Raw genomic sequence first — 15,431 nt, 5'->3', positions numbered from 1 at the left:
CTGTTTTAGTTCCTGATTCCCCATGTTTCCTTGCAGGGGTGCATGAGGTGTTTCTCCTGTGCCATGGGCAGCCTGGCACCATGCAGGTGAGTGCAGGGTCACCAGGGTGCAGCAGTAGGTGCAGCAGTAGGTGCAGCCTCTGTTGCAATTGCAGGAACAAACACTTTGCTCTGTCCCTCTCTCAGCAATGCCACCTCATCCTGTTCCCACTCCTCCATCTCCTCCACCCATGAGGACTTTATCCTGCTTCAGGTGTCCTTCCACAGCAGCTGCCCTACCCTGGCACCTCAACACACTCCATGCAACGCTTGGCACAGGGAAGAGTTTTGGGGCTGGAGGAGCCATTTGGGGCAGGGGGTCCAGGGCAGCTGCCTGCTCAGTGCTCTGCTAGAGGAGGGGAACACTGATGGGATGGAGAGGGGAGAGTGCCAGGCACCAATGCCAGCTGTCCCAGGCACTATCTCACATCCTCATTCTCTGTTTATTCATCTTGGACAAGGAGGATATTCAGCCCATCGACGGCCATAAAATGAGATTAGAGACCAGGAGGCGCCAACGGGAGGCAGCCACATCCATGGGCAGCTGGCCTTGTTCTTTGGCCTCTGCCAGCCCAACAATGGCCTCACCCTGTCCCCTCTGTCTCCAGTGCTGTGAGTCTGCAGCCATCATGTCTGCCATCCCCCGTGGTGCCACAGGAATAGGACGTGGCAGTGCCATGCCATGATATGAGCCATGCCACTGCCTGTGGGACAGGCACACCGTGTGCTACAGGGACAAGGCTGCAGCCCCAAGACACCCTCCCCACCCTGGCTGTGCCCAGGAGCATCAGCCCCAGTGTGACCCCAAAGCCAGCATCCTTCCCTGCCTCAGCACCACGGGCAGGAATGACAGCAACAAACCTGTGTCACACAGGATCCCTGCTTGGTTTTATTTTCACCCATGCCTAAAAATAAAAAGGAAAACCAGTTCTGCCTTATATACACAAAAACTGAGCTGAAGTCCTGAGTTGATGCACACATTTGTCCTCATCACCGAGCACACCTGGTAACAGCGGCTGTGGGAAGCGTCACTGGCAGGAGGGAGACCCAAAGCCTTTGAGGGCTGGAGCAGAGCAGGGCACACAGTGGGATAACTGGGACCCACTTGTAAAAGCCACAGCACACCTGGGGACTTTGTCTTCTGGGGGCTGGGCGTGGTGGAGGCTGGCAGTGGACAGTGTGGCCAAGGGATGTGTTACCAGCAGTGTCAGGTGGCATGTGAGGGTTTGACTGGGTGGTCTTCAGGCAGCAGGGACATGTCTGCTGCTCCATCCTGCCAGAGCTTGGAGAGAAAATGCTGAGAAACGTCACACAAGCTACCATGCAAGGCTCATTGTCCCTCATCCCCTCTTGGTCTTTGGAACTGCAGCTGAGAAGGAGCCACAGACCCTCCTGTGCCCCAGCTGTGCTCCAGCTGTGCCCCATCGGCCTTTGGGGTTGCTGAAACTGGGCTGTACATTAACCTTGGCCTATACAATGGTCAAGACTCAACAGGGTAAAGGGACTTCTCAGCTGCAGTTAACCAGTAGGAATGGATGGGGTTTAGGTAACTGGCCTAGGGAACACAGTGGGTGAGAGGGAGTGCAGTGCATGGAAGAGCAGGGAGACAAGGAGGACAAAATCTGTACTCCCGTAATCTGAATTTTAAAGAAAATAGGAAAATAAATGCTTCTCTGTCTTTCTGAAAACCACCTCTCCATCACCTAACACCAGGGCACATGCCAGTCATTTCTTGCATGCCTGAGGAGGCCCCTGCCTGCCTGGCAGCAGCACCATAAACTCTCCCAGTATTGGCCCTTCTTGACAGCCTGGGGCTGGTTCTTGGACCCTGTCCCAATGGCAAACCTTCTGTTCTCCTTCCCTTGCTCACGGAAGGGCTCAGCAGGGTGGTCTGCCCCAAATGCTCCCTTCTACCCTCTCCCTGTGCTCCAGGTGGAGGATGGCTGCGGTGCCACCTTGCCATGGCACAGCCAGGGAATCAGGGCTGCTCCACACGGCTCTGTGTGGCTGCAGGGGCAGAGGCAGGGCTGGGCACTGCCAGGGTCACTGGGGACAACGGTGGGGATGGTCAGGATGACTCTTGTCAAGGGTGTGCTCCAGCTTGCCACCATCACTGTGGTTTGAAGGGCTCCCATGTCACCTCCCACAGCTGAGGGTCTTGCCTGGTTCCCAGAGCCCAGCTTGCTCTGCCCTCCTCACCTTGCTTCACAGCAGACCAGCTCAGCAGAAATTCATTTTGCCTTGAGTCCAGCCAGGTCTTTTTCCTATTTCAGTCTTGTTCGAACTGCCCAAAGCACCAGGCAGTTGGATTGCCAGGAACACCAAAGGAAGCACCTGGAGCACCACAGGAATGCCCTCCTCCACTATCACCCCCTTCCTTCTGCTGACATCAGCACCTTGCTACACAGACCAGAGACCAAACCAGTGAGTGGTTCCTATGGGAGAGCAGTACCTAACCCAGGTTTTTACACAGTGGAGAGCCCACCAGTCCCTTGGGAAGGTCCCAGTGCCACCTGGCCCAGACTCGCTGTCTGCCCCATCGGTTCAGCCAGGGACAGTCATGTCTTTGGGAAGGGGCTGTCACCCTTCAGAGCACGTGGGCTGGCAGGGCTCTGCTGCATAGTGCTTTTCTCTTGGGGTCTGTAGCTGGTGGAGAGAGTTAAGGCATGAATTCTTCCTTGATCGTCAGCGGAGATGAGGAGACAAGGTTGGGGGCATTGCTGCTGCAGAGGCCTCCAATGGGTCCCAGGGTGCTGACAGCCGGTGGGGTGGGTGTGGTCGTGCTGGTGGGCTGGCTCTGCTGCTGCAGCTTCTTCTTGTTCACCTTCCTCTCCTTCGCCCTCCGATTCTGAAACCAGATTTTCACCTGCAGAACGGAAATGACAGCAATGAGGAGACGAGGATGGACTCAGGCAAGGATGACAACCTCCAGTCCCCACGGGGCACGGAGGGCATCCCAAAGCTTGGAAAGGAAGGGATGTCTGTGGAGCAAGGTGGGGCCTTCTCTGACTGCTTGGGCTAAAGCCTTGGCCCTTCCCCACGCCATGTCCACCAGGCTGGGTTTGTGGGGTGCTGAGCACTGACCTGGCGCTCGGTGAGCCCCAGGGCCGCGGCCAGCTCGGCCTTGCGGCGGATGGTGATGTAGCGGCTGTAGTGGAACTCCTTCTCCAGCTCCAGGCGCTGGTGGTCCGTGTACACCACCCGGTACTTGTCTTTTGTCCTGGTCTTGCCTGGCAGAGAGAGCAGAGCGGGGGGTGAGCCAGCGGGGGAAGAAGGGGAGCATTGGAATGGAAGGAGCATCCCCGAGGGCACGGAGGAGACACAAAACCTATGGAGAGCTCATGGGAATGCCCTGGGGACCAGTGGGAGAGTCAGGAGGTTTTAACATCCTTCTTGTTTTGCATCAGAGTGTTTCTTCTTGTTGGGAAGTACCTGGGCTTTGGTGGAATTGCTTGGAGGAAAGAGCAGGAGGGGTTCAGAGGTCCCCAGAAGATGGACCATAAATCCCCAGTGTCATGACACATGGTCCCTGAGAGGAGCAGAGCTGCAGGTCCTGCGGTGGGCTGAGGACAGGCTGCCTGGCAGGGCTAAGGAAAGCACAGCACTTTTTCTAGGAAGCCCCAAACCAAGATGCCATCACTTGAATGTGCATGGATCAGAAGAGGGGAAGGACAGAAAACCCTGAAAGGACCACATTTCTCTGCCACCCAGAGGGTTGCTCTCCTTCCCCCTGTACTGAGCTAAGACAGAGGGAAGTGCTTTAGGTGCAGTCTTTAAAGATGCACTGGAGAAAGCCCACATGATGCCTAAGCACTGCTGGGAACCGGCTCCATGTGCCGGGGGTGTTTGGCCAAAGCAAGCCTGAATCTCTCCTTGGTTCTCCAGATATGGACAGAGCTTGGGGCCATCAGGATCCACGTCTGTGCACAGATGCACATCCCATGGGTCTGCAAACAGCACCTGCTGCTTTCTAGCACAAAAATACAGTCAAAGGTAGCCCAGCTGTCTCTTCCTAAGTTCCTTTGTGATTCCACAGGCACACAGGGTGAGCTGTGGAGCTCTGCCTGGGCTGTGGGGGCAGGTGGCACTCTGAGGGAGGACACCCATGCCTGGCAGTTTGCTGACAAGTTCCTGGTGTTTTCCTCTGCAGAAGAGCCCATAGGCAGGGAATAAACACAGCTGTGGATATTTGCTTCTCCACCCAAAATTACAAAATCCTGCTCCAAGGAATTGAGAGGGATGATGCCTGGCCATTTGTTTGCCTGGCAGATGTGTTTGCCCATCTTCTTCTGAATTTCTGATGTTGAGAGCAGTGCTGCTGTGGGAATCCTCCATGGATTTCCTTGGGGCTGCCCTGGGTGTATCAACATGGACAAGATACTGCACACCACTGCTGCAGATGTGCAGAAAGGGATTTCTAGCGACCCAGCAACCTACATAACCCTGCTTGCAGCCTGGTTCTGCCAGGAAATGGAATCTTTGTGTGCCCTGCCATCCTGTTCAGCTGTTCTCCCTAACAAGTCGTTTGCACATCCACCTATTTAGGTCAAATCAGCTGGACACTGGGCAGTCTCTTATATTCTGACACCATCTGAGTGGAAGCAGGAGTTTAGGTAGTGCAAAGGAAAACTGGGCTCTAGACACCCTAATGAGACATCAGAGAACATCCTCAGTGCAAACCCCAACCTCCAGGCTGCAAATCTGTTTGTCAACCAGCTCAGTTTTATTTATTTTTATTTTTATTTTTATTTTTATTTTTATTTTTATTTTTATTTTTATTTTTATTTTTATTTTTATTTTTATTTTTATTTTTATTTTTATCAGCATCTCTCTCCTGCTCCCCCATTGCAAGGAGATGGAGCCATTCCTAAGCCACTTCTTATGCTGAAACCTAAATGTGAAAGAGTTCAAGGCAGGATGACCCATGGCCACAGAGTACTGCAGGTGGGAGAGGGTCTCCCTTGCAGCATCACATGGGATGGATGAAAGAAGCTGGATTGCTACTGAATAAGCAGGAGCCACAAGAATCCAGCTCATGGCATTGACCACTGAGCAAACCAAGTGTGGAAGCACCAGTGGGAGCCAGCAGGACCTGGGATGGGCATGGAAGGCATCTCACCCTGCCGGACTTGATGCTGGCCCTCCCAGGCACACAAGCAGCTGTCACTCAGTTCAATTTAGCACCCAGTTTCCATGGCTGTGCCACTGTCTGTGTCCTCCTGCCATTGCTCCTGGTGGTGCTGGCACGGGCTCAGCACAGCACGAGGGGGTGATGGCTGAGGGTCCCAGCAGAGTCCCAAAGAAGCACCAAGGCTGTCCAGTGATCCATGGAAGAGGGAAAGAGCCCAGCAAGGCTGCAACATGACCAGGAAAATAACCAGATTTCCAGGACCAGGGCAGGATTTCAGCCACTAACTCGTATTTGAGGGATGTGATGAATTCAGGGAGTGTTTCAGAGTGGGGAGCCCAGCTCATCCCAGGGCTGGTCAGAAGCAAACACCTAATCCCTCCTCACCACCATCAGGTCAAACCCGTGCATACCACACAGGGTGACTCTGTGGGTTAAAAAAGGGTAAAAAGGTTAATTTGATTGAGCAAGGTGTTCATGGAGTGTCTGAGAGACAGGGCTGAAACACAGAGATTCCATGTGCAAGGGTGATGGCAGCTTTGCCAGGCACTTGTCTCCTGCCTGGCACACATCAGCTGTGACAGCTCCAAACAAAACTGCCCAAGGGGGGCTTTCTGGGCTGGAGTGATGCTGGGGGCACCCAGCCCATGCAGGATCCCACCCTGCCCTCACTCTCCCACAGGGCCCCTCTCCATCCCAGGGGTCACTGCTGCCTCTCACCAGGTTCACCAGCATCAAAAGAACTCCTGCAGCCCAGCCCAGGGGGGACCTGTGCTGAATCTGCAAACACAGCAATTCCCAAGGAGTTACAGAATAAACCAGATGCTCTGGTGGGGATTTATGTGAGGTTTAGCAGCTCCATGAGAAACTGGGCTCCCTCTGGCTGCTCCAGGCTCAGGGGCTCCTGCAAGATTTTTCTTTCTCATAGATTAATCTTTTTTTTTTTCATTTGAAAGCAAAAGCATCTCTAAAGAGATAATAACTTTAAAATGGTCTTACTTGCAATGTTTTTATTTGAATACCACTGTTTGGAAAAAAAGAAACACCTGGAAAGTGAAGGAGTTGACAGATAGAGTAAAAAAATAAAGACTAAAGAAATAAGGCGGTTTGTGAATATCACATATGCCATGAATTTCAGTAGGAATTATTATTTCCTGCTGCAGCTGTAAACAGATCCATCACAGCCTGTTCTTTGTTATTCCTTCTTCATCCTTCATCCTGGATGGAGGCTGGGCTTTGCCTCAGGGCTGGCAGAGCCATCATGGGGTGAGCTGGGCACCAGGCTCAATATCAGTATCAATATCATCACTTTCTGCTCAATATCAGGTAGAAAAAACTCAAAACAGGGGGCTGACGACCAAGCCAGAGATGGAAAGTTATTCACCTCCACTAATTGCTGTTTTCGGATGTTTGCTGAATTCAGGGATGTACTGTGGGTGATTCACAAGGAAAAGAAAAGGATTTGCAAGAAATACTATTGACAATGAATAATTCAACTACCTTGAATATGAATGCTGGGTTACACTTAACTCTCTCCTGGAGACTTTTTATGGCTCTGTGAAAAGAAAGAGGAAATTCGGGACAAGCCAATCCGGTTCCTCATGGGGAGCCCTCGTGCCCATGGCCAAACAGAGGGATGGAACCAAACAGAGGGATGGAATTGCTCCTGCATTTCCAGCCAAGCCTGGCAGAGCTGAAACAGGCTGTCCTATGGCTGGGATAACCTGGAGCTGGGGCTGCTGCCCCAGGAGGGAGCGTGGCTGGGGTGCAGAGGGGGTGCCAGTGATGTCTCTTAGCACAGTTGTTAGCCCCTTCTGACCCTGCTGTGCATTTACAGCCTCTTGTCCCTGAAAGACCAGGCAAAGGAACTGCTGGGACAGGCAAATGGAGCCATCCGTGGGGCCAGTGGGAATGGTTTGGGCTTTGGGATCAAGGCAGGGCCAATGACAGCGTGGGGAGAGGGTATCGTTAGCACTGTTAATGAGTAACCCTAATAGCACTCACCTGAGCCAGGATTAGATAAGGGAATAGCTTTAATGTGCTCTGCAAAGCCCAAGGGACACACTCCCCAGTGTGCACACACACCCACGGGGGATGGAGGCCTGACCCCAGCCTGCAGTCACTGCCCACAGCAGCCCTGCCCCAAGACAGGGATGCCAGGGCTGAGGATCAGGAGCCTGGCAGGGGAAGGGAAAAGCAAAGTGGATCCTGTGCCCACCATGCCAAGCTCTCTCCCCTCATAGCCACAATGGAGGCTGCCAGGAAGGGGATATTTCACCATCCGCAGTCCTGGCCTGCCCAAAGGATGGCATTGTGTAAAAAACTGTGCCCCAAAAACCCTGACAGACTGAGAATATGGGCACTGAGGCTGGTGCTGAGCAGCTCTAAGAACAGCTGGGAAGGGGCTGGTTCAAACCAGGGAGGAAAGAGACTGTGGGGTGGCAGTGGCACCGTGTGTGGAGGTGGAGCAAAGCTGGCATGTTGTGAGGGGATCAGCCCAGCTCCAAAGGGAGGATCCCCATCCGTGGGACACATTTCTCCCAGGCACAGCAGGAGCAGCACAGCTGCCAGCAGCCAGGAGCACAAACTGCAGCACTTTTAGAAAAGTCTCTATTTCACAGGTCAAAGCAGCTCAAAACTACCACAACCACAAATTCTGGCTCTGTGGAAAGCCCTCAGGGCTCTGGTCAGGGAAGCTGGGGTATGGCAGCCCCAGCCCACTGGCTGGAGCCACTGAGATGAGAACCCACAGTAGTGGCAGCTGGTACCCCACAGCAGAGGTCCCCAAGGCTTGGGGACACACTGGATGTTGCTCTGCAGAGGAGGTGCTGGCAGGGGGATGGAGGCATTGCTGCCAGGCTGCCTCAGCAGCTCTCATGCCTTGCTCTGTGCTGGCTCCTTGTGCTCCCAGAGCCATCCTGCCTGATCCATCCTGCCTGCTCCCATCTTCCGGGCTGTGCTCCATCTGTCCAGCCTTGTCTGCCCATCTGTCTGCAATGGGGGCCTGCTCCCACACTGTCTGATGGCATTGCAACATTATAATGCTGAAAAGCATCAGGTGTAAAAGTCCTGTCACCACGGAGCACCTGGGAAAGAACTGGTCCATACAGGAGGTAAAGTGCAGCAAACAGGACACAAGGCTGTGCCCTCCATGTGGGTGTTTCCATGATAATGCTGCTCCATTCTGAATGAGCAGCATCTACTTGCAAAGAGGATAAAATCCTCCCATCCCAGAGGAATCAGTGCTCTGTCAGGATCTGGCATTTCTCCCCAAGGAAGGGATCAAGGAAAACACCCCTCATCCCTGACACAGCTTAGGCAATGCATCAGCTGGAGAAACTGAGGCACACAGTCCCTGGGTCAGAGCCATGAGATTCCCTGGACAGCTGAATCCCCAGTTCTTCTGCAGCTCTATGTGGGGAAATCCCGCTCACAACCCCACAAAACTGAGGACAGCCAGCAGAGAAATGCCCCATGACAGAGACCCCAGGCCCAGGAAAGGGCTGAGGTCGCCTCCTGAAGCTCAGGAGCCTCCAGGCTGGCTGGAGCCACCCCCATCTGGCAGCCAGATGTGCTCCAGCTGCCTGTGTGCAGAGGGGTCGATGCTCCCTCTGCCGAGCAGCGCTGATGGGAGCTGTGCTGCACAGAGCTCAGCTGAGGCTGGGCACAGACAGCCCAGCTCATTCCACCATCCCTGAACCCCCCAGAAACAGGAACCCCAAAGCCTGCACTGGTGGTGGCAAGGGCTGAGCCTCTGCTGCCCTCCCCTGTTCACCCCCTCCCCACACTCATTCTTTTCCCCTTCCTTCCCCTCCAGCTCCAGCAGCCACTCCAAAACACCCACGCTCCTCTGTGGCCTGGGCGGGGGGGATAAACCCGAGCCCCTCACACCCCCTGAGCGCTGGGAACCAGCAGCTCATGGTTTTCACAAGCTTTCCCCTTGCCTTGCATACTTCAACAGCCCCAGCTATTTTTCCTGTGCCGCAGGAAGCAGAGCAGTGATGGATGGGCCGGCCAACCCGGGGGAAGGAGCAGAGCCATGTGGCTTGTTTCATCCCAGCCAGGGAGAAATGACCCCCTCTGTAGGGCAATCCTTCCCGAGATCCCTGCCTGACATCACTCCTCTGCCAGAATGCACTGCATTTAGACAACTGCTGGGTGTCAAAAACTGGGTGAGAGGAACCACACGTCCTCTCTGTACATATTTAATGTCTCAGTGATGTGGAGGGAGGGAATGCTGCATGAATCCTCACTGAAAGGACTCTGACAAAGCTCCCCCATCTCTGCTCTGGGTTGGAAAAATGGGCACGTGAGACATCAGGGTTGAGGCAGGACTCACCTTGGAGTCTGAGGGCCCCTCCAAGGAACCCAGCAATGCTCCAACAGCCAGAGTAGCTCTCTCCATGGTGGTTCACCTCACACAACCTGAATAATTCTTCCTGGTGCCAAAGGCCTCAGAGCAAACTGCAACTCTCCCATGTGCACCAGGTAGCAATAAAACCTGGTTCAGCTTGGTGTGGTGAGCACTGGAAACATTTCACTTGCCAAACTGCGCTGCTTGACCCAACAGCTTTCTGCTCTCCTGCTCACTGAGGATCAAGCTGTGTGCTCCCTAAAAAGCTTTGCTCCAAGTGTGAGTGTGTGGGGATGCATGCCCGGGGGTTGTGGCCCTGGCAGAGCTTGGTGCATGGCACAGTCAGGCAGGGCAGCCCTGCTGCCAGGAAAGGGCAGAAACACCTGGTCAGAGAGCTGGATTTCGGTGGAAACCAGTGCACAGGAGCACAGGCTGGCCCTGGCTGGGTTTTGCACAGCCAGCACAGTGGGACAGAGCTGCAGCCACATCCACACCCACTGGTGAGGACACCCCTCCTGCAAGCCCCATCCTCCTCCCAGGAGGTGCAAACCCCAAGGGGATGAAGAGCAATGCCTTCAGTGAGCTGGTGATTCCCCATCACACCCCCATGTTCCTGGACAGGGACAGCACAACCAGAAACCCTTCATCCCCAGGGGCAGCAGCGCCAAGCTGGGTGTTGGGGCAAGTCTTTCCCAGCCCTGCAGTGACTGGATCCTTTATTTTGGCAACTGGCAAATTCCTTCAGTTGTTGCCATGTTTTATGAGGCCGAGCTGAGTGCCAGGCTGGTTCCTGAGCTGGGTCAAAGAGCAGAGCAGCGCTGGGTGGCACACGGGCTGCTGGCACACGTGGGCTGGACACAGCCCCATCCACAACCTCACCTCACTCCAGCCTGATCCAGCTCATCCCAGCCTGCCTCCTGCCTGGATGTGGCTCATCTGCAGCAGGAAGAGCAGGACAGCAAGGCAGTGGGGGTCTCATATGGACACCAGGATTCCTCTCCCCCTTTGCAGCCCCAAAGGATTTGGCCCATCCTTGCCATGGGGCAGGGTGGGGGAAGGATGCAGCCCCTTATCCAAGGGATCACAAAGCTAACAGGACTGGAGTGGGTGTCCTTGAAAGGTCCCCTACAGGAAACATCTGTCATTGGCCAGAGGTTTAAAGTGTCCCTCTGCTAATCTCGGGGTATTAGCCAGCCAAGCCCATCACGTAGGTACTGCCAGTGCTCCAGGGAAGCCCTTTTTGTTCAAGGAAAGTCAATTCTAGGAAAGTTTGAGAGGCCTGTACCTTGGCCAGCAGGCTAAGCAGTCAACAAACCCCAGCTGGGGCCAGGAGCAGGTTGTGGGTTAATAATTCAAAGGGAGAAGACTGATGGGGCCTGACACACACACACCCCGAGTGTCCCAGTGAAGGAAAGGGTTTCACAGGGAATGAGCATGGCCTAAAGAGAGGCTCCCCATGCAGGGACTGACCAGGGAAATGCACTGTCCTCCAGCCAGCACCATCATCCCAAAATATACCAAGCACAGCATGAATCCCAGCAGCCCAGGGGAAACGTTTCTGTCTCATTACTGGGATTTGAACTCTTTCCCCCAGTGTTCATGGGCCCCACTAGGAAAAATAAACAGAGCTGGAAAACTGACCTAGAAATAATAAAACTGAGATGGAAAACTGCACATCCAGCAAATCACCACATGCTCAGAGCATCACTGCTTGCTCTCCATTGCTCCAAAACCTTCGTGGGCACCACGGGCATTGGTACCACACAACGACCTGAGCACATTCGCCTCTGCAAGGGATCCTCCAACTGCACTTTCACTTGCAATATTTAGCACTGCAGCCCCTGCTCAGTTAGTGACCTAAAAGCCAGACCCGAGGCAGTATCGGGGGATTTGCATGACTAACAAGCAGAGGGTGAATTTCAAAGTTCAGCCAGCTCCACTTCCAGCCACCTTCCTGAGCTTTTTATAAACCCTGGGTGCAATTCACAGGGAAGTTTGCAAATAATTGTGAATAAGGAGGAAGCATGCGGCTCTGACATGCTGCTAGTGAAGATTTTACGAGCAGAAAAGGAGGTGAGAGAAATGAGGCCTGGGGACATCTTCCAGCTCAGTTCCCTGCAACTCCCAATTTCTGGTGACTGGGGTTTAATCCCTTCTGCTGCTGGGTTATCTCAGCTCAGCTGCAGCATGAATGTAGCAACAGGTACAGAGAATCAGCCCCTGTAAAGCCTGACTCTGCAGTGAGTCACTGGGAGACTTCTCATTGATTTTTCTCAAGCTCTGGATCATATTTGCAGAAGTGCCTGACACACTCATATTCCCTGCACAACATTTTATTTTGCTACCATGCAGCTCTTCCCCAAAAGCTTTCAAACTATGGCCAGAAGCTGTTCATAGGAGCCAAGACAGAAAGGGAACATTATTTACAACTCTCTGAAGTATTATGATTTATAGCATTCACAATGAAACTGTTAATATTTATAGCAAAAAACTCCGTGTATTCATTTCCTATTCCCACTGCGGTGAGATGAGGAGTTTATCAATCCACACTGATCAAAGTCCAGTTCATTGATTTCAATTAAATGATTCATCTAAGAACTTCACCCTTATCTATGTCAAACCCATCTCTGCCCTACTCTCTTTCAAGCTTAATGAAGACTTTTATTTAAAGGGCAGCACTGGAAAGCCCCAACTGCATCCCACCATCTCCCAGCTCATGATCCCACCACCACCAAACCCTGCAGCAGCATTGGGCTTAGACCCAGCAGAGGTGCAAGGACAGGTCCTTAATCTGTGGGTGACTTAGAAAAGGAGCTTACACAGCATCCATGCTAAGGAAAGCACCCCAAGAAAGAGCCTTTCACCCCTGCACTGCTGTGGTGGGGCTGGGGCAGCTCCTCTGTGTGTGAGAGGAACAATGTTGGTTTATTTGTTCCTTTGTATGTATTTGATCTAAGAGATACAAACTAAGCAACTAATGATATTTTTCCAGAATTCAATCAGCTCAATTGTTGTCTAACTCAATCAGAGGCACTTTCAAGCTCCTGCTTTATCTTGGCCCCACTGCTGGGTGTAAACCCATGGCCTTGATCCAGAGCAGAGGTGTGCTGATGGCTTTCCTTCCCTATTCATTTTCCCTCCCACCTCTCTTCTCAGAAACCGAGATGTTCAGACCTACAAAACCTGCAGAAGTGGCAGGGTCCCTGCTGCAGGGGAGGGCTGCACATCACATTTCCCTTTCCACCCTGGGCAGAGGGAAGCCCTCAGCCCTGGCACGCCTGTGGGTCTCCATCCCTGCATCTGTGGGGAAGCATTTTTCCTAAATAGTTATATTCAGTGCTTAAAATGGGACAGGAAATACCAGCCTGCCTCTCCCTCCTCTTTCCGGACTGGGGCTGGGTTTTTTTTCCATTTATCTGGATGTTCTGCCTGCTCCACTGCACACTGGTCCCCATCCCCGCCACTCAGATTCTGGGAATATGAGTAGGTATTTTCCATGCTGGAATACCCCAGGCACCTCTGCAGAAGGCCCTTAGATGGTCCTTGGCCACTGAGAATAATGCAGATCCAAAAACAAGCCAAAAACTGAAGGCACTTTGCAAACAGGGAGCCCAGGCCCTGATTCCAGGGATCTGGGGCAGCAGTAACTCAAAGCAAACTCGCCCCTGAGAGATGCCCACAGCCACTCCTGTAATGAGCTGGCCCCAGCAGGGCTCTGAGGAGCTCATGGCCAGCACAGCAGAGGGAGAGGGGTGGCAGGTTCAGGCAAGCCCCATGGGTCCTGCTGGGAAGGGTCCAGGCTGGGAAGATGAAAGGGTGAGGGTAGGTCAGGACAAAGGGCCCGCACCTCACCTCACTGCCAAAGGAGCCGGCCACCATCTCCATGACAAAGAGAAGTTCTTGTCAATTTGGGCTGGCCTCAAGGGGGACCTGCCCACCGCCTTTGAAGTGGGCAGCAGGGTGGGGAGGGGGCTGGGGTCACCCAGACGCTTCCCCCAGGTCAGGAGTTCAACAGGGACAGGACCCTGGGGACAGCATGAGCACTCCGTGCCCAGGCAGAGGTAATCACAGGAACCAGGGCCCCCTTTCCTGCAGAGCTGGGCACCCTCTGGCCCGTGCACCTGCAGCAGCCACAGCCATCCTCGATGTGGCACTGTCCCCAGAACACACAGTGCCCCTCACACACACACCATGCACCACTCCATCCTCACAGCACACTGCACACACACACAGAGCACACTGTCACCTCAGACACACCTGGGGGCACTGCCTGTACACACACACACTGCTCATGGTGCCATGCACACACACACAGAGCACACTGTCACCTCGCCCAGACACACCTGGGGGCACTGCCTGTACACACACACACTGCTCATGGTGCCATGCACACACACACAGAGCACACTGTCACCTCAGACACACCTGGGGGCACTGCCTGTACACACACACACTGCTCATGGTGCCATGCACACACACACAGAGACTGCAGCAACGCACTGAATCCACCTCATGCACACACACGATATATGGATATACACACAGCTCCTTCCCTGCACACACACACAGCTTTGGGCACCTTGCACACCCACCACACACAGCCTCTCACATGTCAGCTCACTCTCATGTACAGCCACAGCCCCACGCTCTCATCCTTACACTTTTGAGACCCCCCCCCCCCAATCCAGCACACCCCCAGGGTCCTGGGGGTCTCTGGTTCTGCCCATCCTACCCAGTGGCTACAGGCAATGCCACCAGTAGGGGAAAATGACTTTCCAGCCATGAAAACCCAGCTGCAGTGTGGAAGGACAGCACCCTCCCTGCCCATCCTCAGCCCCTGCCACCTCAGAGCCCCCCGGCTCTTGGAGGACTGTGTATCGTGCCAAGGGCAGGCCAAGCTGTCCCTCCGGCAGTCCCCACACAGGGCGAGCCACAGAGCAGGACCCAGCCCTGCAGGACCGCAGAGGGATCCTCTGCCCGGGGCACGGTGCAGGGCCGGGCTTTCCTTACCGTTGTTGCTGGTGCTGGGAATGCTGCGCCTCATCCACTCGTACGGGGTGCGTCTCTGGCCATTGGGGGACAGCTGCGGCACCGAGCTGCTGATGGGTGGGGGCAGGAGTCCAGAGCCCGGAGGCTGAATGGGATTAAAATCTGGGGGGCTGAATCCGAACTGGCCGGGGCTGGCGGTGGAAGGGGTGGCGGCGGTGCCGTAGGAATGCCAGTCCTCCTTGGCAGAGGTGTAGGGCGAGGCCCAGGCCGCCGCGGGCTGCCCGTGGTGCAGCTCGCTGTTAATGCCCGGCACATGGTGGTAGCTGGCGAAGTCCGAGTACTGCGGCGGCCCGGGCACGTAGTTCTGGGGGTTGAGGTTGAGGCTGGGGTGCCGGACGGGGCTGGGATACATGTTGGTGTCCTTATCCACAAGATATCCCACGTACATCTTCGCGGGCCGGCCCCGCGCTCATGCTGCGCCGCCGAGCCGCTCTGCGGCCGCCCGGGTTCGGCGGGAGGCGGCCGCCCCTCCTTCGGCAGCGCTCACCTGGGCGCCTTGGGGAGCTGTCCTGGGGCCAGGCACCTCCCTGCCCACGGGCTTTTATTGGGCCCAACCTCTCGCAGCATTTGCATTGAAAGGCAGGTTTGCATTTCAAAGTGCAGAAACCCCAGCGGGTGAGGGGGACGAGTTCAAGCTTCCCACTCTGGCTGCAAGGAGGATGAGGTAGGGGGTGACCCCAGGGAGGATCCCCCAGCCCCTCTGTCACTACCCCACAACTGTGCCCATGCCACAGGACGTGGTCCCTCTGTAGTAGCTGGCTTTGGGGACTTTAGGGTGCAGCAGGAGTCCCATGAGGAGGCCCCAAGGGATCCCACCACCATCCCTACCCCAGGAACAAGGTGCCTTGGGATGAACCTCTGC

General features: G+C 54.6%; 1 protein-coding gene across 1 annotated transcript; it reads right to left on the bottom strand.

The window, feature by feature from the left end:
- Nucleotides 1-2,647: 2,647 nt before the first annotated feature.
- On the bottom strand, nucleotides 2,648-15,006 carry CDX1 (caudal type homeobox 1). Its single transcript, XM_030957590.1, has 3 exons — nucleotides 14,531-15,006; nucleotides 3,123-3,268; nucleotides 2,648-2,904 (listed from the first exon to the last, which is right to left on the bottom strand). The coding sequence occupies exons 1-3, from the start codon at nucleotides 14,955-14,957 to the stop codon at nucleotides 2,698-2,700; spliced, it is 780 nt and encodes a 259-aa protein (XP_030813450.1). The 5' UTR covers nucleotides 14,958-15,006; the 3' UTR covers nucleotides 2,648-2,697.
- Nucleotides 15,007-15,431: the final 425 nt, after the last annotated feature.

This window comes from Camarhynchus parvulus, chromosome 13 (assembly GCF_901933205.1).
Source record: "Camarhynchus parvulus chromosome 13, STF_HiC, whole genome shotgun sequence".
Classification (NCBI taxonomy): Eukaryota; Metazoa; Chordata; class Aves; order Passeriformes; family Thraupidae; genus Camarhynchus; species Camarhynchus parvulus.
This window is presented reverse-complemented; position numbering and strand designations above follow the sequence as displayed.